The sequence below is a fragment of the Sus scrofa genome, chromosome 15, assembly GCF_054392235.1.
Source record: "Sus scrofa isolate SSC_HxYL_T2T_F1_AM1 chromosome 15, Sscrofa_HxYL_maternal_Yorkshire_Landrace_v2.0, whole genome shotgun sequence".
Classification (NCBI taxonomy): Eukaryota; Metazoa; Chordata; class Mammalia; order Artiodactyla; family Suidae; genus Sus; species Sus scrofa.
This window is the reverse complement of record NC_139397.1, coordinates 17,301,908-17,324,936: the sequence shown is the minus strand read 5'-3', so window position 1 is coordinate 17,324,936 and position 23,029 is coordinate 17,301,908. Positions and strand designations below refer to the sequence as shown.

General features: G+C 43.9%; 1 protein-coding gene across 1 annotated transcript in view; it reads left to right on the top strand.

Moving 5' to 3' along the window:
• The first annotated feature begins 242 nt into the window (after positions 1 to 242).
• Positions 243 to 23,029, top strand: part of KIF5C (kinesin family member 5C) — a 169,334-nt gene continuing 146,547 nt past the window's right edge. The window contains exon 1 of the mRNA XM_003359416.5: positions 243 to 785. Within this exon, the coding sequence (XP_003359464.1) occupies positions 660 to 785 (126 nt within the window). The 5' untranslated portion in view covers positions 243 to 659. The remainder of the gene's footprint in view (positions 786 to 23,029) is intronic.

The following is a 23,029-nucleotide window of genomic DNA, read 5'->3' as shown; positions in this document are numbered from 1 at the left end:
TATTGGCTGTGACATCCACCCTGTTCTTGACTTGGGCTGCCAGCCAAGACCTGCAAGCTCTCGGAAGTGGCACCCGGGACACCACTGCTGCTTAAACGCCAAATCCGGAAATCTTAGTCCTTCCACCTGCCTGTGTAACGACTACAAGTCCCAGGATACTCCTCTCTCAGGAGCCGGGGCGAGGGTCTGGCGGATCTCCGCAGTGACGTCACCGCCCAGGGGCCGCCCGGGGAGGGCGGGGCGAAGGGGCGGGCCGGGGAGGCGACGGAGCGTGCTGGTGCTGATGCAGGATGGCTGAGCTCGCAGGAGCCCGGGAGGTCTGAGCCGGGAGAGGCTCGCTCCCAGCGCATCGCCTGGTCCGCCCGCCGCGTGGTCGCGGGCAGGTGGGCCTGGGTTTGCAGCGCAGGGCCAGGGCAGCGCCAGGAAAGGCAGATCTGCAGCTGGCCGGGCCGAAGGTTGAGAGGTTGCTCACCTAGGAGGTCTCGGAGCGGCCACAGCTGCCCAGCCCGCCGCGTTCGCGATGACCTGCTGAGAAGCTTTGTCGGAGGCTGCAGGAGGCGGCCTTGTTGCGGGAGGTGCGGTTCTCGACCGCGTCCCTCGTTGTGCGGAACCCCGGCCCCCCCACCCATCCCCGCGCTCCCTCCCTGCCGCGGGCCGAGATGGCGGATCCAGCCGAATGCAGCATCAAAGTGATGTGCCGGTTCCGGCCACTTAACGAAGCAGAGATCCTTCGCGGGGACAAATTCATCCCCAAATTTAAAGGCGATGAGACCGTGGTGATCGGGGTAAGTGGTCGGGATGTCTGGCCTCCTCTGCTGCTTCACGCCGCAGCTCAGCGCCCCGACACCCCAGACCAGGCAGAGATGCTCAGGCCGCCCCTTCGGACATCCCTGCTGCCCTCTAGGGTGGACTTGACGAGAGACCTCCCCACCCAATCCCACCCTGTAGTTTCCTCCTCGCTGGGTGGAGGGTCAACTGGGGGCTGCAGGGCGGGCCCCAGGCAGCGGAGGTGGGGGTGGGGGGCGAGGAAGGGTTCCGCGCCGCCATTGTTATTGGGGTGGGGGCCCGGGTGGGCCTATTGTTTCCCGCCCTGGCCACGCCGCGTGGGTAGTGTATTCAGGTTACCCTCAAGCCCAGGTTCCCCTTCAAGTATGAGCTGTGTAAACCACAAATGATTCCAGGCATCGGTTCGATTTTTCGAACACTTTGCCTCTTCTCAAGATCTTAGTAAAAGAGGGAAAAAAGGTACTGGAAAAATCCCATCCTAGGCTTGGAGCTCGCACCCTGTGTAGACTCGGACCCCGCAGTGTTTCACCTTGCTCTGCACGCGGAAGGCCGGGGGTAGGGGAACACTGGTGGCTTTCGTGTCCCCGGGGGGGCCTCGTGTGTCTCCTCCTGCTCTCTCTCAACCCAGGCTTCCCTTACTTGGACCTTGGGTCTGACTCTTCCCCCATGGGGCAGCCCCCAGCTGGGGTCCGAACACCCTTGGGTACACTTCGCGCTGTTTGGCGTGGGGTTGGGGGTCCTGAACGTAGCTAAATCGCCTCTGTTCCCAAAGAATAAGTTACTTTGTGTGGATGGGGCCCCCTCCCTCTCGATCTCCCTTCCCATATTTCCCTTCCCCCTCCTCCCCTCACCTCCCCAGACTTGGCTTCCTTTCTGCAGCCGGACTGCTGGTGGGGGGATGGAATACCATTGATTTTTAGTTCTTAAAGGAGTATGTCAAATGAAATAAGCCAGCCTCCCCTCTCCTCCCCTGCCCTTCCCCCTCCGCTGTCCCCAGTGTGTGTAGCTGATGTGCCCTCTTTGTATGCGAGTCGCGTGGGGAGGTACCGAGTTAATGGGAGCCTCCCGATCCCCGCTGACATGTTCCTGGCAGCCTGCTCTAGGCTGCTGATGCAGCCTTCCCGGCCTCAGCATTGATTAAGTGATGTCATCCCGATTACTGAGCATGCTCCGACTAACCCCCTCCCTTGCCTTTCCCCCAGTGGCTGGTGTATTTAGGTCAAATGATTGACAGGTGACAATTTACCTAGGGTCTCTGCTCGAGTAAGCCAGGCCCTTCTCAAGACCAGAGGCCAACTTTTGCTGGCCGTAGCAGCCCCAGTATCTCCGCCAAGGCTGTGCCGCAGTCCCTGTGAAGGGCCCTGGGGACTAGCAGGTGCCAGCAGAACCGGCAGGCAGGCGCTCTCCAGGAGAAGAGAACCAAAGCAAGGCTCGGGCCTTAGGGTTTCATTTTGTACCCTCCTTAGGAAGGCAGCGCCCCTTGGCGACCTCTTCTCTCCTCCCTGTTTTCAGAGTCATCAGGAAACCGGTGACCTCCAAATGCTCTGGATGGTCATTCACCCCGAGAACTGACCAGTGAGGTCAGGAAAGTGGGATTTTCTCTCTGCTTAGTGTTAAACTGAGAGAAACATGGAGGCTACAATTATTGATAAGGACAAAAATTCTTACTTAATGGCAGGCATGGGATAGTGATGGGCTATACTTCTAAGCTAGGGTCAGCCTACAGTCTGATTTGTCATTTCCTGAGCCAGGCTGTGGTTCAGGGAGAGTGGGAGTTACAGGACATCTAGACCCTGCCCCTTGTCTTGTAACAATTTTTTAACAAATAATTGTGCAGCACGAGAACATGTACTGGTGACCCTATTTTTTCAGAAGTTTTAAGAAAAGCTGAAGTTCCTTCTCTTTCTCCTTCTCTCCTCCTCTTCCTCCTCCTCCTTTTTCTTTTCCTTCTTCCTCTTTCTCCTCTGTCTTTGTCTCCTAAGAGTGGTATACCAGGACTAATGAAGGGGAGTGATAAATCGCCCCATTGATCTGTGTGCAAGACATAGATCCTTAATTTTAGGATTATCCTTTAATTTTATGACATTACTATGAGTATACATGCTATTTCCCATCTGCACATATTATTGACTGAATAAAGTAAAACAATCACCGTATTTAAAGTTTGTATGTTTATCTCTTCAACGGTACATTGAAATTTTTGATCACATTATTGTAATCCTTTAATACAACAGTTTTCGTTTTCTTTAAGATAAATTTTTTATTGAAATAAAGCATTCATATCGAAAACTGTTTTTTAAAGTGTACAGCTTAATGATACTTTGTAAACACTCCCTTGTAACTCCTTCTTAGAAACAGACATCTTCAGGATCCCAGAATTCCCCCTATGTCCCTCCCAGTCACGAATTCCCTCTGCCTCTGGGTAATTACTTTTCTGAATTCTAATGCCATAGGTTGCGTTCCCATCGTGGCTCAGAGGAAACAATCTGACTAGCATCCATGAGGACGAACGTTCAATCCCTGGCCTCACTCAGTGGGTTAAGGATCTGGGTTTCTGTGAGCTGTGGTGTAGGTCGCAGATGCAGCTCAGATCCCAAGTTGCTGTGGCTGTGGTGTAGGCTGGCAGCTACAGCTCTGATTCGATCCCTAGCCTGGGAACCTCCATATGCTGTGGGTGCAGCCCCCAAAAGACAAAAAACAAAACTAATGCCATGGGTTAATTTTGCTTTTCTTAAAGCTATATATACATAAAACCATATAGTATGTTCACGTCTGTGTGTGAATTCTTTGGCTCAACATCATGCTTGTCAAATTCATCCATGTTGTGCTATGTAGGTGCAGGTTGTTCATCCTCATTGTTCTTTAGTATCTCTTTATGAATGACTACAGCACAGTTTTTTAATCCAGTAACAGTTGGTAGTAACTGTTTGGATAGGTTTCACTTTGGGGCTAATATAGGCAGAGTGCTACAAATGTTCTTTTACACATCTTTTGGTGGGAGTGGTACAGAACAGTAGACAGCCAGATGCTGAAGGGTATTGGGACTTGGGGTAGCATGTGCTAGGACCCTTCCCATTTCTAATTAATAATGTGTGACTAAAGGAAGTGACAGTTTTGGCAGCCTGTAATACGCTTTGTACACTGAGTACGGTGGCTCCCAATCCAGTTCACTTGGAAGCAGCCCACATGGCTCAGTTGCCGGTATAGACTGCCTTAGGTGGGCACTCCCTTCCTTGCTTGCAGGGATGACCAAAGAAGACCAGAGACATCCAGAAATGTTAACCACTTTCACTCCCCATAGAGATGAGTGAAGAATGAATTTCTGTGCCATTAGCTGTGAGTCCAAAGTCAGAATCCTAGAAATTCTTTTTGTTTCTGAAATTGGGGTCATTTTTTCCCCTTTAATATCTTGTTCAATTCTTATGGAAATGTGTGCTAAGAGGGAGATTTTGCAGGTGGAATTTCTGGATTTCTCTTTTAGGAAAATGTCCTGTCTTGGGGGGAATAATCTCTTCTCTATTGCTTTTTTCCCCTTGGCTCCTGTGCAGAGCTTTCTTTCCCTGACTGCCCCAGCCATAGTCTCTTTCCATTGTGAACTCTTGTACCATTTATTTTGTATATGATCTCACATTTTTTTTGCCTTAGGCTAATTATTTGTTTTGATCATATGTCTAATGACACTGTAAGCCATGAATAGAGACAAGACCCATCCATTCCATGTTTTGCTTCTTTGTACTTCTCAGGACCCTTGTCTATAGAAGGCATTTAGTAAATATTTATTGATCTCTTTGTTGAATCTAGTAATCTTTACTTTGCTATATTTAACTGATTTTATGGACTTCTAATTGATTATCAGCTGTGGGGAATAGTTTAAAAAATAATTTTAAAGAAATGTGCTATCCCTTTGAGCAGGCCTGGTAAGAGAATATATAATATACTTAAAGGAAAATTGGGAAAGAACTGTATTCAGCTTTGTTAAAAGGTGAGCTGGAGTTCCCTTGGTGGTACAGCAGGTTAAGGATCTGGTATTGCCACTGCTGTGGCTCTGCTGTGGCTTAGGTTACAGCTGTGGCGCAGGTTCAATCCCTGGCTCTGGGGCTGTGGGTGTGGCCAAAAAACAAAACAAAACAAAACAAAAACAAAAAACCCAAAAGGTAGTAGAGCTAATGGCAGTGGTAGTGAGCTAAAAGTAGAGGGTGGGGGTGGGGGACTCCACCATGTTAATTCTTCAGAGAAAAATACTGGATTTACAGCATTTCTCAGAATATTCCATTAGCTGCTAAAAATCCTGTTGAGTCATTACTTTGAGCCCTGTCTGTTGGCTTTGATGCATGTGTATTGATGGAACTCTCTTAGAGAGTTCTCAGTAAGGTTCACTGAAATGGACTTTTACACCTCAGTTTTGGGCTTTCCTCTGGTTTGCTGTCCGGCGAAAGCAGATCCAGTTAACATGGGTGCTTCCCCTGAGGCAGTGTAAATTTTGACTTGTTTGAAAGCCAAAGGAAAATATCTTCCTTTTCCAAAGGCTGCAAACCCTGAGCCAGTCTTTGATGTGGAAAGTGGCCTGTAGGAGCTTAGATTAGTTCTGGGCAGTGGATGGGCAGGGAAAGCAGTGGCCAGGACAGAAACCAAGTTCCAAGCCTGAGTGAGTTATCGATGTGGAGATTATGGGTGGAGGACGTTAAGAAATATAGCTAGAACTTTTCTTTTTGTCTGTAGTAATGGTCTTTAAAAGCAATAATATTTTTAAAAATTTATACACAAAGAGTTGTATAGCTGTGCTGTATTAGTTTTCTGTTGCTGCTGTAACAAATTACCACAAACTTAAAGGCTTAAAACTATACAAGTTTATTATCACACAGTTTCCATAAGTCATGTGGACAAAGAATGTCACTTGCCATTGATGGTGCACCCTGGGGGGAATTCAGGATGAAGCAAAACAGGATACCAGCCCTGGGTAGTTTAGATGCATATCAAAGGAATGATTTCAATTAGCCCAGACTCTTTCATCTTCCCAAATGCAGAAAAGCACTAAAATCATTAACTTGAGATGTCTGGTTTTATGTATTTATTTTTTTGGGGGGGATCAACAGTAATCTTTTTTTTTTTTTTTTTTTTTTTTTTTTGGTCTTTTTGCCTTTTTCTAGGACCGCTCCTGTGGCATATAGAGGTTCCCATGCTAGGGGTCTAATTGGAGCCGTAGGCGCCACAACTTGGGATCCGAGCTGCATCTTCAACCTACGCTACAGCTCAGGGCAACGCTGGATCCTTAACCCACTGAGCAAGGCTAGGGATCAAACACACAACCTCATGGTTCCTAGTCGGATTCGTTAACCACCGAGCCACAACGGGAACTCCCTGGATCATCAGGAGTTTTGATGTTCCCCCACATGCTTTTTTTTTTTTTTCTCCCCTCCAAAAAATGTATATCCTGGTTCCTCCCTTACCTCTTTGGAACAGCTATCAGAGAGGCTGCCAACTCGGCTATTGTCCTCAGTAAATGCCACCAATAAAACATAAATTTCAGTTTTTAGGTTGTGCATTTTTTTTTAAATCGACAGAAATCCATCAGGTCTGCTGGTTTCTGTTTAGAGTCTCACAAGGTCAAGACCAAGGTGTTGGAAGGGCCATTTTGTTTTCTAGAGGGTCTGAGGGAAAAATCTGCTTCTTGTTCAGGTTGTTGGCAGAATTCATGTCCTTGTGATTGTAGGTCTGAGGTCCCCGTTTCCTTGCTGGCTGTCAGCCTGGGCTGTTCTCAGCTTCTAGAGGCTATGCTCAGCCCTAGCCACATGGCTCCCTTCCTATACTATAAATGCCAGCAATGGGTTGATTCATTCCCATGCTTAGTATCTCTCCTGCCTCTTCTGTAGCAGGTCTCTCACTGACTCCCTTGTCTCTCTCGTACACTTTTAAGGGCCCACGAGATTATAATGCGCCCACTCAGATAATCTGGGATAAACTCCCTATTGCAGGGTCAGTTTATTAGCAACCTTAATTCTATCTGCCAAGTTCCTTTTACCTTGTAACTTTCACATATTCACAGATTCCAGGGATTAGTGTGGACATCTTTTGGGCTATGACTCTGCTTACCACCTAACCACCCTACTCAAGGTACAAAACAGTTTCTTCACCCCCCCCAAAATAAAAAAGCCCTCATGTCACCCCTCTGTAATCAAACCTTCTCCTCTCTCTTAACTGCTGGCAATCATCATCTGTTCTTCCTCTCTATACATTTTGCCTTTTCCAGAGTGTCATAAAAATGGAATTGTAAATTGGAGTTATCTTTTTGAGCCTGGGTCCTTGGAGATTTAGGTTGTTGTTGCATGTATCATTAGTTCATTCCTTTTTTAATTGCTTAGTTGTATTACTTTATATGAGTATACCATAGTTTGTTTATCAAGTCCCCTGTTGAAGGACATCTGGGTTTCCAGTCTGAGATGGTTATGAATAAAGCTGTTACAAACCTTTGCACATGGTTTGTGTGTGTATAAATTTTTATTTCCCTTGGATAGACACTCAGGGGTGGGATTGCTAGATCACATTGTAACTGTATGTTTAATTCTAAGAAACTGCCAAGTAGTTTTCCAAAGTGGTTGTACCACTTTGTGTTCTCACCTAAAAACAGTAACATTTTAAGCTGATTCTTATGGAGTTTATTCAGTGACTTTGTCAAAGTGAATGTTAACAGTAGTGTTTACTAGTATGGAGATATATTAGTCCTTCATCCCTGGTGCCCCCAATTCAAAGATAGTTTATATCACTTGAAAATGAATTCGTAGTTTCCTGTAGGTTTACCCTGGAATGAGTGAGCATAAGCTGGCGTGTGTCGCTGGAGGTCACTTATGTTCGTGATGAACTCACAGTTGGTGCTACATAAATGACTGGGGTGGACAGAGCAGAGGGGAGAGTTAGAGCTGAATTTGGAGTCACTAGCTTGCTTTGGGGTTTTTTTCAAGTTGCTTAGCTTTCCTGGGTCTCACTTTGGTTGCATTTAAAGTGGAGATAATTACTTATCTCGCAGGGTCTCTGGGATGAAATGAAATAAAGTGGTTGAAGTACCATCTGGCATGGAGAAAATGCACAATTAATGCTAATTATCTCCCAACCATTTTTATTCCCCTTGTCGTTTTCCTTATTTTCAGAATTAGTCTGTTCCCCGCCCCAATGCCGCCTAAATTACTGCCCTTAACTCTGGCTAGCCCCTGAAAACGCATCCTAGATCCTATTTCCTAGGCACTTGTTCACCCCATTCTTCTGCTTGGAATAGCCACTCTTTCCCTCTGGTGCGTAGAATTGCTAACCATCCAGAAGGCAGAGCTCAGGTTCCACTTAGAGACTCTATCAGCTGTTCCCAGTAACTTCAGTGTTAACATATAGGGTATATGTGCGTACATGCATATCCTCACGTAAGTTATAAGCTTCTCAGAAGCAGGAACTGTTTTTGTCTTTGTCCCCTTTACTGTCATTTTCTGGTTGCTTAGTAAGTCCATGTTGATTGACAGTTCCATCTTCCCCTGTTCCCTGCCTGGAATCAAGTCTCCCTGAATGCCAGTTTCTGCATTTCCCTAAATAACCTCAGCATCCCTGGGGACTTCCCTCTGCCTCCACCGGGCTTGCTTGGCCCAACTCCCCTATTTAATGATAGCGTTTTATATCCTTGGCTCTTCTCCATTCAGAATAGGAGACCTCCCCCACCTTTGGGTTCCCTTTAGTCCCTGCCTCAGATTTCTCACCTGTGTCTACTCATTAAACAAGCAAAAACAAAACTACCTACTCCCTAATGGTTTCTCTTGAGTTAAAAAAAATCTCCCTGACAGAACCAATTTCATCCCATTTCTCTCCGGTTTTTCCAGAAAGTCCTATTTTTGTGGCAGAGGAAGCTCCTCCTCCCTTAACCCATTTGCGGCGCATCAACCAGTTTCTTTTTAGTAGGAACAGAGACTAATTTGTGGTTATTTGCAAATATTGCAGAGATTGGGATAGAGTTTTAGATTCATTGTACTATCCCCAGCACTGAACCCAGGACCAGTTCTCAGCTCTGTGACTTCTTGGCTTTCTGAACTTGCTAAACCATGCTAAGTTTCAGTTTCCTGGCTTGTGAAATAGGGATAATATCATTCTCCACGTTATAGAGTCCTTGTGGGCAAATGTGTGTAGAGTGCTGAGTACAGTGCCTGGTGTATAACAGGTGTTCAGAAAATACACGCTATTGTAAGACTTAGTGTTTTTTTCTCTATACCTTGTTGGGCTGACTAATCTTTTTTTTTTTTTTATTTTCCCACTGTATAGCAAGGGGGTCAGGTTATCCTTACATGTATACATTACAATTACAGTTTTTCCCCCACCCTTTCTTCTGTTGCAACATGAGTATCTAGACAAAGTTCTCAATGCTATTCAGCAGGATCTCCTTGTAAATCTATTCTAAGTTGTGTCTGATAAGCCCAAGCTCCCGATCTCTTCCCCTCCCTCCCCCTCCCATCAGGCAGCCACAAGTCTCTTCTCCAAGTCCATGATTTTCTTTTCTGAGGAGATGTTCATTTGTGCTGGATATTAGATTCCAGTTATAAGTGATATCATATGGTGTTTGTCTTTGTCTTTCTGACTCATTTCACTCAGGATGAGAGTCTCTAGTTCCATCCATGTTGCTGCAAATGGCATTATGTCATTCTTTTTTATGGCTGAGTAGTATTCCATTGTGTATATATACCACCTCTTCCGAATCCAATCATCTGTCGATGGACATTTGGGTTGTTTCCATGTCCTGGCTATTGTGAATAGTGCTGCAATGAACATGCGGGTGCACGTGTCTCTTTTAAGTAGAGTTTTGTCCGGATAGATGCCCAAGAGTGGGATTGTGGGGTCATATGGAAGTTCTATGTATAGATTTCTCAGGTATCTCCAAACTGTTCTCCATAGTGGCTGTACCAGTTTCCATTCCCACCAGCAGTGCAGGAGGGTTCCCTTTTCTCCACAGCCCCTCCAGCACTTGTTATTTGTGGACTTATTAATGATGGCCATTCTGACTGGTGTGAGGTGGTATCTCGTGGTAGTTTTGATTTGCATTTCTCTACTAATCAGGGATGTTGAGCATTTTTTCATGTGTTTGTTGGCCATCTGTATATCTTCTTTGGAGAACAGTCTATTCAGGTCTTTTGCCCATTTTTCCATTGATTGATTGGCTTTGTTGCTGTTGGGTTGTATAAGTTGTTTATATATTCTAGAGATGAAGCCCTTGTGGGCTGACTAATCTTGAGAAAGTTCGAGACCCTTTGCAGGTTCCCTGGTGCCCTCAGGTTGTGTTAAAGAAAAAATTATTCTGACACTTGTAAAAATAATAAGGAACACTTTTGTGGTAGATGTTATTACTACTGTAATAGGAGAGAGAAATGAGGCTTGATTTCAAGTACAAGTGGAGCAGGTGGGTGCGGGGTTATGTGGATGGACAATCACTAAGAGGAGACATGAGAATTAGTGGGCGTTCTTTCCAAACCGATTTAACAGGATTCTTGCTGAAGGCAGACTTCAGGGTGTTAAGATACAACTGTGGAGGGATTGAGGGTGGTAAGACAGTGACGGTGGGGCGATTCTCTTGAAACTGCCTTTGTGGGGTGCTTGCTAAAACTGGACTCTACAAAGACAGACATAGAGGTCCAAAGTCAAGGCCCCGTTCAGAAGAGGGCTAGGGGAGCCTAAGATTTGATCATGGAGAGAGTCTTGGTCGGTTGGAACTCAGATGCTTTAGTGGGGCCTCCGAAACCTACCATATTCCGGGCCTATCCTCCCCCTACTCCCTCGGTCTTTGTTCCCTCCTTGCTTCTGTTCCTCAGAAATATTAGGCTTCTCAGCACTTGCCCTTGGCTGCCACAGCTGCCCACTTCCCACATGCCTGGGATGAGCGTCCTCAAAGTGTGCTGGCCTGGCAACATCCATGTGCCTTTAGACTCCTACCCCATGGTGCCTCTTCTGACAGCATCTTTGCCCAGCAACTCTCCGCCCGCACCCTGCCACCCTGGCCAGGTTAGATGCTTTCTCACCTGCACTCCTTGTACCAGACCTCCCAAAGTACTGCATTTCATTTGTTTGGGTACCTGCGTCCTTTCCTCCAATTAGACTAAAATCCGAGGATGGCAAGAGATGCATGCCATTTATTTCCATCTCCAAGTCCTGGAATAATAGTACCTGAAACAGAACAGTCGCTTAGCATGAGATGGCTTTTGAAAGAAGTGAAAGAATGTCGACCCTCCCAGGCTGTCAGATGTCCGAGCCTAGGGTTTATGTGCTTGGATTTTTACCTTTGACCTCTGTCCAGCTCTGGTTGATTTTTTTTCCTCCTTTGGACCTCTTCGTGGTTTTGTTGTTATTATCTGAAAAGAAATAGCTTTCCGGGGGGTCCCGATATATGCTTATTGAAAAAAACTCAGGCCATGTGTGAAAGCATGAAGAAGAAGGTAAAAATCACTTTTACTTTAATGAATCAGAAAATGTTATTAACATTTTGTTGTTTATTCCTGCTCTTTTCTATCCTATAGAAAACGCACTTTGTTTTAAAATGAAGATTAATGATTTTATAAAGTCTTTTTTGGAACTCTCTGTTTTACTAAATAGTATACCTCAGATAGCATTTTTAGAGGTTGTATAAAGTTCCATTGTGTGTCTCATTAATAATTTAACCATTTTGTGCTTAGAGACATTTGTTATTTTTGTTTTATTTTTCTGTTGTGAACAAAGGCGTGATAAACGTCAGCGCGCACATCTCTTTGTACCCTTGCCAATTTTTTGTTGGAATACCTTCCTAGAATTGGGATTGCCCGGTCAAAGGACATAGATGATTTTAAAGCATCCATAGTTTTTGAGAGGGAGCAATTTAGAGATGGCGAATTGTCTTCTGTTTTCGGTTCTCACTTCTCTGTCCATCCCATGGAGTTGCTACCAGTTTGTCTCTAAGGCATCCCTCATACCTGAGCTAGATTAAATGCTTACCAAGAGCATGTGCTTCATCATACATTCTTAACCTGGGGACCCAGAACACGGCAATGTCTTTAGACTTTTAATGTAAACCGTAGGATTTTGTAGGCTGTCTCTTGTCAGTTTCAGTATTCTAAAGGATGTTGTTTCTTGGAGGCGATCAAAAGCTAAATCTCTCTCTTGAGACAGAGAGAGATAGAGGTCAAGATTGTAGTCTTAAAGAAAACTAGGATGGATGTTCCCTTCCTTCTTGCAGCTAACAGTGAGTGGCCTATGATACCTTCTGGGCAATGGTAAGTTGAGAAGCGATATAATAGCCCTCCAAAAAAAGCCCTAGAAAGAGCTTTTTTTCCCCTTCCTCTTTGATTACTAGGTACTCTTTGAAAAACAAAAACAAACAAAAAAAAACTTATATAAAATTCAAGCACATGCCAGAGTGGAAAAAATATCAAAATGTACCCACGTGAATCTATCGACCAGTTTAACTGTCATCAACAAATGGGCTAATCTAGGCGTTCCCATTGTGGCTCAGCAGAAATGAATCTCACTAGCAACCATGAGGATGTAGGTTCGATCCCTGGCCTCGCTCAGTGGGTTAAGGATCCGGCGTTGCCATGAACTGTGGTGTAGGTCACAGACGTGGCTTGGATCTGGCATTGCTGTGGCTCTGGTGTAGGCCAGCAGCTGTAGCTCTGATTCAACCCCTATCCTGGGAACTTCCATACGATGAGAGTGCAGCCTTAAAAAAGACAAAACAAAAAAAAACCCAAGTGGGCTAATCTTATTTTTTTCTCTATACTCCTAACCTTTTCCCACCCAAGTCACTTAATTATTTTAAAGTGAAATCTCATATCTCACATTATATTATCCCTAAACATTAATATCCCTGGTCTAAAAGACCAGGACTCTTAAAACTACAGTAACATTATCACAGCCAAATTGTGCAAAATTCCTTAATGTAGATGCCCAGACAGTTTCTCCCCATTGCCTCATAAATTTCTTCTCAGTTGGTTTGTTCAAATCAGAATCCTAGGTACTGTTGATTACAAGTGTGGCGAAAAAGAAATGCTTGTACATACTGACCTTGAAATGAGAGGGAGGGAGGCTTATACTCTGGAGTCATGTGTGGCAGTAGAAACACACAAAGCCATCAGGACTAATCAAGATTTCCAGCCCATCTCCCTTAACAATGTCCACGTTCGAGTTAGCCCTTTAAATAAACCAGTGCCGGCATTGCAATGTCACCCAGAAAAGCTATTCAAAGAGCTACATGCTTTATAGCTTCCCCCCTGCTGCACTCATCTCCCCTTGCTTCAGCTGGCTTGCATAAACGTCAGGAAAGCAGGCAGACGTGTCACTCATTTGTCTTCCAAGCTCAGTACCCACCCTTATTAAATTGGTACCAATTACAGGTGAGTCTTAGTGTATTAGTATGTATTATCTTTTCAGTCAATGAATACTCATCCTGGATGTGAAGTGAATACTAGATAATAAACAGCTGAAGGGAAAACAGGTGAGAATAGAATTCAGTGCAACACAATACTTTAGGGAAAAAGGTAGTTCTCTTTTTATGTTATTTATTTCTTTTTTCTTTAAAAAAGAGGCTTTGGAAAGGAGTGGGGGTTAGAGAAAAAATGCAGATGAAAAAAACAAATCCAGGAGTTCTCTGGTGGTTCAGTGGACTAAGGCTCCAACGTTGTCACTGCTATGGCTCTGGTCACAGTTTTGGTGTGGATTCTATCCCTGGCCCAGGAACTTTTCCGCATGCTGTGGGTGCAGCAAAAACAACAACAACAACAACAACAACAAAAAACCAAAAAAACCAAAAAAACAAAAAACAACAACCAAATCCCCATAATCGATGCTTTAACTTCTTTGAAGGCAGAGTATTCAGTATAAGAGCTGCTGATCAATAATGTTCTCTTAGAAACGTTTTATTTAAAGATCTTGGTTCATAGTTCTGAACTGACAGATCTAGGGACTCTTCCTTTCCCAGGCTCTCTCACAGAACAACCCCTGCCACTTCAGCTCTCATCATGCCTCGTGAGGAAAGGAAGAACGGTCTTCTTCAATTCTCTGAGGAGGTTATATCATAGTTTTTTACTGTCTGCCACCTCATTCCACAGAGATTATTGGTTTTCATCTGGGAATTATGGTAAATAACAACTCCATCTGACATCAGAAACTTGGGGGAGTTCCCTTTGTGGCTCAGCAATAATAACCCAGCTAGTATCTATGAGGACGTGGATTCCATCCCTGGCTTCAATCAGTGGGTTAAGGATCCGGTGTTGCCACTAACTGTGGTGTAGGTCACAGACGCGGCTCGGATCCCGTGTTGCTCTGGCTATGGCGTAGGCTGGCAGCTGTAGCTCCCTTTCTACCCTTGGCCTGGGAACTTCCATATGGGTGTGGCCCTAAAAAGATGAAAGGAAAGAAGGAAGGGAGGGAGGGAGAGAAGGAAGGGAGGGAGGGACTTGGGGAAAGGGACTTCTATTCCTCTTTCTTAGGCGCCTCCTGCTCCACAGAGAGGAACAAACGTCAATCTGATCAGTGTCCAGATCTCTGCTGGTCCTGGTTACTGGTGGGTAGGATCTCATGGGAGGTGGTCAGTTCCTTCCTACATCTGGCCTCCCTAGTAAGCTGACCCTGCAGGGTCTGGGTTCCTGGGCTGGCTCTCAGGGGCTATTTTCTCATCACCTCAACATCATCTACTGTGGAGAGGATGAGTTAGTTTGGGCCCTGCGATTCAGGCCCATACTGGCTGGTCTCAAGGGCTATGGGAGAGTTGGGTGGTGAAGTGAGGAAAGTAAGAATACTACATAAGTCTCCCTGTCAGAGGCTGGCCAGGTTTAATATCGGGATGTTGGAGTTCTCTGGTGGTCTAGTGGTTGGGATTTGGCACTTCCACCGCTGCAGCCTGGATTCAGTCCTTGGTCTGGGAGCTGAGATCCCACATCAAGCTGCTGCATGCTGTGGCCCAAAAAATAGAGGCATTGGGATGATGGGTGCAAGCACCCCACCCAGGTGTTGCTTGGATACCTGCTGTGTCCCTGTTCCTGGTAGAGCAACCTCGCCCACCCAGGAAGGAGGAAGGGGGCAGACAGAGGAGGCTTCTGGCCTTCCGGGACCCCTGGTACCAGTGTCATCATGATAGCATTGAAACAATCTTCTAACTACTAATAGTTTGTTTATATAACATTTGCGAAAGACTTTAGAAGGGAAGTGTTTAGCTCTTCAGTAATAATTACTAAACAACACAACCTACTAATTATCTGCTCAAACATGTGGTAAAATTACCACCCGAAGTGCTCTTCTAGAGTAAAGCCTGCTCTTGTGTATTGTTAACTTTTCCTTAATGAATATGGCCCTTGGAAAAGACTGGCTTGAAGGTCTATTTTGTTTATTTATTTGTTCGTTTTTTTCTTTTTCTTTTTCTTTTTTTTTTTTTTTTTTGCTTTTTAGGGCCGAACCTGTGGCATATGGAAGTTCCCAGGTTAGGGGTGGAACTGGAGCTACAGGTGCCAGCCTACGCCGCAGCCACAGCAACTGTGGATCTGAGCCATATCTGAAACCTACGCCACAGCTCAGGGCAACGCCAGATCCTTCTTAACCCACTGAGCAAGGCCAGGGTTCAAATCCAAACCCATGTCCTCTTGGTTACAAGTTGGCTTCGTTACCCCTGAGCCACAGTGGGAACTCCCTGAGGGTCTATTTTAAATACTATTTTCTGAAAGGAGTGAGCTGTCATCAGTGCTGTGAAATAAAAGTCTGGTGTGCCAAAAAAAAAAAAAAAAAAAAAAAAAAGAAAGAAAATACTATTTTCTGAACTAGACATTAATCCAAACAAGTTTGTAAAGGAAAATTATACACTTATCTGATTCTTGCTTCCTTAGTTCCATTAAAAACAAATATAAAGAGGTAACATACAGGCTAATGTAAAACTTTGAGTTCTTGATTACAATGAAAAACGTTTCCTTTTATAAAGAGGTGTTTTTCTGCACTGTAGACTTTTTGGAGTTTCACTGTAACACTGTGCTGTCTAAAATGGTCGCCACTAGCCTAACGTGACTGTTAAGCAATTGATATGTGGGTGGTCCACACTGGTATGTTCAGATGTAAAATGTAAACTGGCCTTCAAAGGCTTTCTGCAGACAAAACAAATATTAATTTACTCATTTTTTTTTCAGTATTCATCACATGTTGAAATGATATTTTTGGCTGTATTGGGTTAAATAAAATTAAGAAAATAAATTTCCCCTTTTTCTTTTTACTTATTTTTAATGTGACTACCAGAAAATTTAAAGTTACATATGTGGCTTGCATTTCTTTGGATGGCATTATGTTTCTATTGGTAATATTGGTAATATATTTCTTTATGGGAATGATGCGCTAACATTTAGATGCCACCATTCTCATTGCTTTTGCGTTTATTAATTTTGGTTCCAGTTTCCTGTCGAGGGGCTTATTGCTGCTAAGTTCATTGATAAGCATTGTGGACTTACTGTAAGACAAGATCCCTGCCATCAAAAACCATATATATATATATAATTAATTCAATGAGAAGAGCAAGTTAAAAAAAAAAAATTCACATGCTCTGAGTGTCCAAAGAGGAAATCCTGCCTTGTTGGAGTTAAAAAGAAAGAGAAAGCCTACCCCCTGGGGTTCTGGGGGGAAGCTCAGGCAGGGGGATCATTGAAGCTGGGGTAGGAATCTGCTTTGCAAATGTAAAATTTGCTTCCCTATCTAAAGTTACTTTGCAGTTTTGGATAGCTGATTTACAGATTTCAGTTTGAATACCATGAGGTATTATACTGGAGAAGGGATGTGTGCTATGCCCGGGCGGCCATCCCTCTCCTCTCACTGCCGGCGCCCCCACCCCCGCAGGAGTCCCTCACGCCAATATCCTGTAATTAAGTACCAGTCGTCTGCTGCACTGGGTTTGTGATGCATTTGTAGTTGGTGACACTGGGAACACCAGAAAGTGACAGGGTCCGTTGTCTTGGAAAAAATGGCAGGTTGGCTCCTGCCGCAGCCAGCCCAGGGACTGGACCCCAGCCCGTGGCTCAAACCCTAGACCGCTGCTCACCCTATCCCCTGACTGCTGGGCCGGCCTTCCGGGCAGAGGGTTTTTAATTTCCAGGCAAGGATCGCCACTCTGCCGATGGCTAATCTGCCTCTTACCTTTCGTCTCCATTCTGTCGCTAATGATGGGAATGATGAAACCTCCTGTCTGGGAGATGCATTCCCTTTTAGCACAGGCACCTTCTAATGAGGGCTCTTCCTCTTCCGAACAAAAGCTTCCATTAGGAGGAAGCTCCTATTAGGAGGTGGTGGGGGGAGCCTGCTCAGCTGTGGGAAACCAAGGCAACACCGCTTTTGTCACTCACAGGTGCCTCTCCTTTGTCCTGGCAGGTGAAGGCTACACAGCTCTTGGGAGAAGGAGCTGGAAGCTTTTTCTACTCTCACTCATGTCTCTGTCTGGATTGGCGTAGATTTGATTTTTCCTCCTTTGCAAATGGCCAAGATGGTATTTCACAGGATGGTAACACAGAGCAACAGCAAAATCAGCTGTAATCTCACCACCCTACATCATCCGTCTTAATTTTTTATATGCTCCTTTTTCCTCTTTTGGTGGATAGCTGATGTTTGGGAAAATGAATGTGTTTCCAACTGTAGATGTACGATTCTGCCTTTTAAAAAAAAAGTAAGCTTATTCCATAAATGGTTTTCTATGTGGTATAAGATCTTCATGGTTATAATGTTCAGTGATAAGTATGCGTTGGGCTGATAGATCATGATTTGGTCATTCAGATCACATCTCTCCTCGCTCTGGGTGACGGTTTAGTGGTCATATGCATGCACAGTCTCCAGAAGTTGATTTATTGGGCTCAGTGTAGTGAACATTTTAAGAGATGGCATTCAGTGTTATCTTGTTGCTTTCTGTAGGGGTCTACCAATTCCTGTGGCCTCCAGGGATATATCAGTGTCCCATTTGGCAGGGAATTAATTTTTGAGGTAAAGGAAATAACTATTTGAGAGGGTGATTTATAGAGCAGTGGTCTGGGATTCATGTGTCTTAGGTTTTATTCCAGGCGTTTCCTCTGATGTATATGAATCTTTAACTAAAAGTTTATTCAGCGGGCTGGTGTAATTTGGATTATCGCAGTCAGTGGGCACTTCCTGGGTCAGGCTGGTGAGTGGGGAGTCTCCTAGAAGGAAGGATTTGGGAGGGTGGCTATACTCCACCACCCAACTTTCATGAGAGGAATTGTTTGGAGGTGGTGATTTACACTAGGTTTAACACAAGACTCTTCTCACATGCTCATAATGTATCATTATTCATGTCGTTGCACTGGATGAGTTTCAGACCTTCTGTCTCCTAACAGTAGCACACCTAGGGATACATTTTGCTAGATGACTGGGGCATCTTGTAAGAATCCATCCTTCCAGGAGGTGTGGTGGCATCACACAGAAGGCATGACTTCATGCTTTGATGGTTCTGTATACTCCAGGGACCAGTGAACTCTTTAGTTCTGGGGGGAGCCCACCAACTGGGCTCACCATCCTGTGGGCATCACTGGCAAAGATAGCACAGGGACACAAGAACGTGGGTAAGGTGAACATAAAGAAAGGCAGTGTGAAGAGGAACTTGGGCCCAGCCAGAAAAGAGAGGAAAGGAGCGTTGTGGGCTCTCTTTCTGAGTGTCTCTGTTCTCTGAACTTACTAGAGATGGCAGGACCCATTTCTTTTCTTACAAGACTTTGTGGGGTTTTTTGCTTTTTTTTTAGGGTCACACTGTGGCATATTGATGTTCCCAGGCTAGTGGTTGACTCAGAGCTTCAGCTGCTAGCCTATACCACAATCACAGCAATGTGGGATCTGAGCCACGTTTGTGACCTACACCACAGTTCATGGCAATGCTGGGTCCTTAACCCACTGAGCAAGGCCAGGGATCAAACCCATATACTCATGGATACTAGTCAGGTTTGTAACCCCCTCAGCCATAGCAGGAACTCCCAAGACTGACCTTTTTTTAAAAAAATTATTATTATTATTTTTAATAGTTATTTCCCCAACACATTTTTTTTCCTACTGTACAGCATGGTGACCCAGTTACACAAACACGTGCACATTCTATTTTTGCACATTATCATGCTCCATCATAAGTGACTAGACATAGTTCCCAGTACTACACAGCAGGATCTCATTTTTTCATTGCTAATCCATTCCAAAGGCAATAGTTTGTATCTGTTAACCCAATGCTCCCCAACCACCCCACTCCCTCCCCTTCCCCCTTGGCAACCACAAGTCTATTCTCCAAGTCCATGATTTTCTTTTCTGTGGAAATTGTGCCTTATATTAGATTCCAGACATAAGTGATATCATATGGTATTTGTCTTTCTCTTTCTGACTTACTTCACTCAGTATGAGTCTCTAGTTCCATCCATGTTGCTGCAAATGGCATTATTTTTTCTTTTTTATGGCTGAGTAGTATACCACATCTTCCTAATCCAACCATCTTTGGAAGGACATTTGGGTTGTTTCCAGCTCTTGGCTATTGTGAATAGAGCTGCAATGAACATGCGGGTGCATGTGTCTTTTTTAAGGAAAGTTTTGTCCAGATATATGCCCAAAAGTGGGATTGCTGGGTCATATGGTAGTTCTATGTGTAGATTTCTAAGGTGTCTCCATTACTGTTCTCCATAGTGGCTGTACCAGTTTATATTCCCACCAACAGTGCAGGAGGGTTCCCTTTTCTCCACACCCCCTCCAGCATTTGTTATTTGTGGACTTATTAATGATAGCCATTCTGACTGGTGTGAGGTGGTATCTCATGGTAGTTTTGATTTGCATTTCTCTACTAATCAGTGATGTTGAGCATTTTTTCATGTGCTTGTTGGCCATCGGTACATCTTCCTTGGAAAAATGTCTATTCAGGTCTTTTTTTGCCATTTCTTGGGCCGCTCCTGCGGCATATGGAGGTTCCCAGGCTAGGGGTCAAATCGGAGCTGTAGCCGCCTGCCTACACCAGAGCCTCAGCAACGCGGGATCCGAGCCGCATCTGCGACCTATACCACAGCTCACGGCAACGCCGGATTATTAACCCACTGAGCAAGGGCAGGGATTGAACCCACAACCTCATGGTTCCTAGTCGGATTTGTTAACCACTGTGCCACGACGGGAACTCCTATTCAGGTCTTTTGCCCATTTTTCAATTGGGTTGTTGGTTTTTTTACTGTTGTGTTGTATAAGTTGCTTGTATATTCCAGAGATTAAGCCCTTGTCCATTGCATCATTTGAAACTATTTTCTCCCATTCTGTAAGCTGTCTTTTGTTTTCTTTTTTGTTTCCTTTGCTGTGCAAAAGCTTGTCAGTTTGATTAGGTCCCATTGGTTTATTTTTGCTCTTATTTCTGCTGCTTTGGGAGACTGACCTGAGAAAATATTCATAAGGTTGATGTCAGAGAATGTTTTGCCTATGTTCTCTTCCAGGAGTTTGATGGTGTCTTGTCTTATATTTAAGTCTTTTAGCCATTTTGAGTTTATTTTCATGCATGGTGTGAGGGTGTGTTCCAGTTTCACTGATTTGCATGCAGCATCCAGGTTTCCCAGCAATGCTTGCTGAAAAGATTGTCTTTTTCCCATTTTATATTCTTGCCTCCTTTGTCAAAGATTAATTGACCATAGGTGTCAGGGTTTATTTCTGGGTTCTCTATTCTGTTCCATTAGTCTGTCTGTCTGTTTTGGTACCAGGACCACATTGTCTTGATGACTGTGGCTTTGTAATATTCCTTGAAGTCTAGGAGAGTTATGCCTCCTGCTTGGTTTTTGTTCTTTGGAATTGCTTTGGCAATTCTGGGTCTTCTGTGGTTCCATATAAGTTTTTGGATTGTTTGTTCTAGTTCTGTGAAAAATGTCATGGGTAATTAGATAGGGATTACATTGAATCTGTAGATCGCTTTGGGTAGTATAGCCATTTTTACAATATTAATTTTTATAACCCAGGAGCATGGAATATCTTTCCATTTCTTTACATCTTCTTTAATTTCCTTGATGAATGTTTTATAGTTCTCAGCATATAAGTCCTTTACCTCTTTGGTCAGGTTTGTTCCCAGGTATTTGATTTTTTGGGGTGCAATTTTAAAAGGTACTGTATTTTTTCATTCCTTTTCTTTTTTTTTTTTTTTTGTCTTTTTGCCATTTCTTGGGCCGCTCCTGTGGCATATGGAGGTTCCCAGGCTAGGGGTCGAATCGGAGCTGTAGCCACCGGCCTACGCCAGAGCCACAGCAACTCGGAATCCGAGCCCTGTCTGCAACCTACACTACAGCTCATGGCAACGCTGGATTGTTAACCCACTGAGCAAGGGCAGGGACCGAACCGACACCTCATGGTTCCTAGTCGGATTCGTTAACCACTGTGCCACGACGGGAACTCCTGTATTCCTTTTCTAATAGTTCATTGTTAGTATACAGAAATGCGACTGATTTCTGAATATTAATCTTATATCCTGCTACTTTGCTGAATTTGTTGATCAGTTCAAGTAGTTTTTGGGTTGAGTCCTTAGGGTTTTCTATATATAGTATGTCATCTGCATACCTCTTCTCTTCCTATTTGGATGCCTTTTATTTCTTTTGTTTGTCTGATTGCTGTGGCTAGGACTTCCAGTACTATGTTGAATAACAGCGGTGAGAGTGGACATCCTTATCTTGTTCCAGATTTTAGTGGAAAGGCTTTCAGCTTTTCTCCATTGAGTATTATATTTGCTTTGAATACAAAGTATTGCTCTCGGTTGCTTTGGTTTAGTTACTCTTTTGGGGTGTCTTTATTATTGTGTTGAATACTATTTATTTAAGAAATTAATTCACTTGTGAGAATTTTACCTATACACGGAGTAAATCTTAGGTTTTAAAAAACTGATAAAATCAGACATACTCATGGTATAAAGCTCAAACAACACAGAAGGAAATAAAGAGAAAAGGAGAGATGAGGTAAGAATATTTACAAGGGAGAAAAGTATTCAAGATAATCACTATGTGTTCAAGGGATGGGGGGAAATCATATGAACTACTTTAAAGAGGCCTGAGTTCAGAGGAGAAGTAAGGTGGTCAGATTAGAATAAACTGGAAGGAGTTGGGTGTGGAGGGTCTTGAAAGGGGGCTATAGGAATTGCAATTTGATTTGGGTGACTTGTCACTCTACTCTAGCCCATGAAACACTTCTTCTTCAATGCATGTATTCCTTGGCCTCAAACAATCTTTTCAGGTTCCCAGGAAGTACCACTGAAGTTAGGGGGTGAACATTTTTTTCATGCATGGATCACCAAATTTCAGGGAGTTGAAACACAGTCAAGTATACATAACTTAAGCCGTATTTAACATGTTTTTCTGAGGATATAGACATTTCCTGGAAGAATTTTGCATTGTTGGTAAGAATGGTCTAATTCAGGGTATTGCATATGTCAGAGGCTCCTCATTGTGCAACAGTAGTTTCATGTCTGTTGATCTTGCTTATTTTGAGGGAAGAAATGACAGAAAACAGCCCTCTCAAGTGGCTCAATTATGGCCAAATTTCTTGAGCACTGAATTTTCTTCCAGAAGATGGAACTTACTCTGGAAAATGAGTGTGGGGGGTCAGAGAAGGTGCCTTTCAATTTGGATGCTTGGGAAGACCATATTTAAAGAAAATTCCTCAGCTGTTTTAAAGTTAAAGATAGCCCCCTTTTTTATTTTCTATTTGCTCCACCCCACCCAAACATGGTTTTAGCATTCCATATAAATATTAGTTGGTATAGTGTCTCAATTAGAAGAGTTATAGACAACATATGTGTTACCACTCTTCTCAGAGACCTTTATGGACCTATTTGATGACCAGTCATTTTCTTCTTAAGCCAGTGAGGTTATATTCTTCCCTGTTTGCTTGCAAAATATTGAATTCTTTTTTTTTAATAATTTTTATTTTCCCACTGTACAGCAAGGGGGTCAGGTTATTCTTACATGTATACATTACAATTACATTTTTTCCCCCACCCTTTCTTCTGTTGCAACATGAGTATCTAGACATAGTTCTCAATGCTATTCAGCAGGATCTCCTTGTAAATCTATTCTAAGTTGTGTCTGATAAGCCCAAGCTCCCGATCCCTCCCACTCCCTCCCCCTTCCATCAGGCAGCCACAAATCTCTTCCCCAAGTCCATGATTTTCTTTTCTGAGATGTTCATTTGTGCTGGATATTAGATTCCAGTTATAAGTGATATCATATGGTATTTGTCTTTGTCTTTC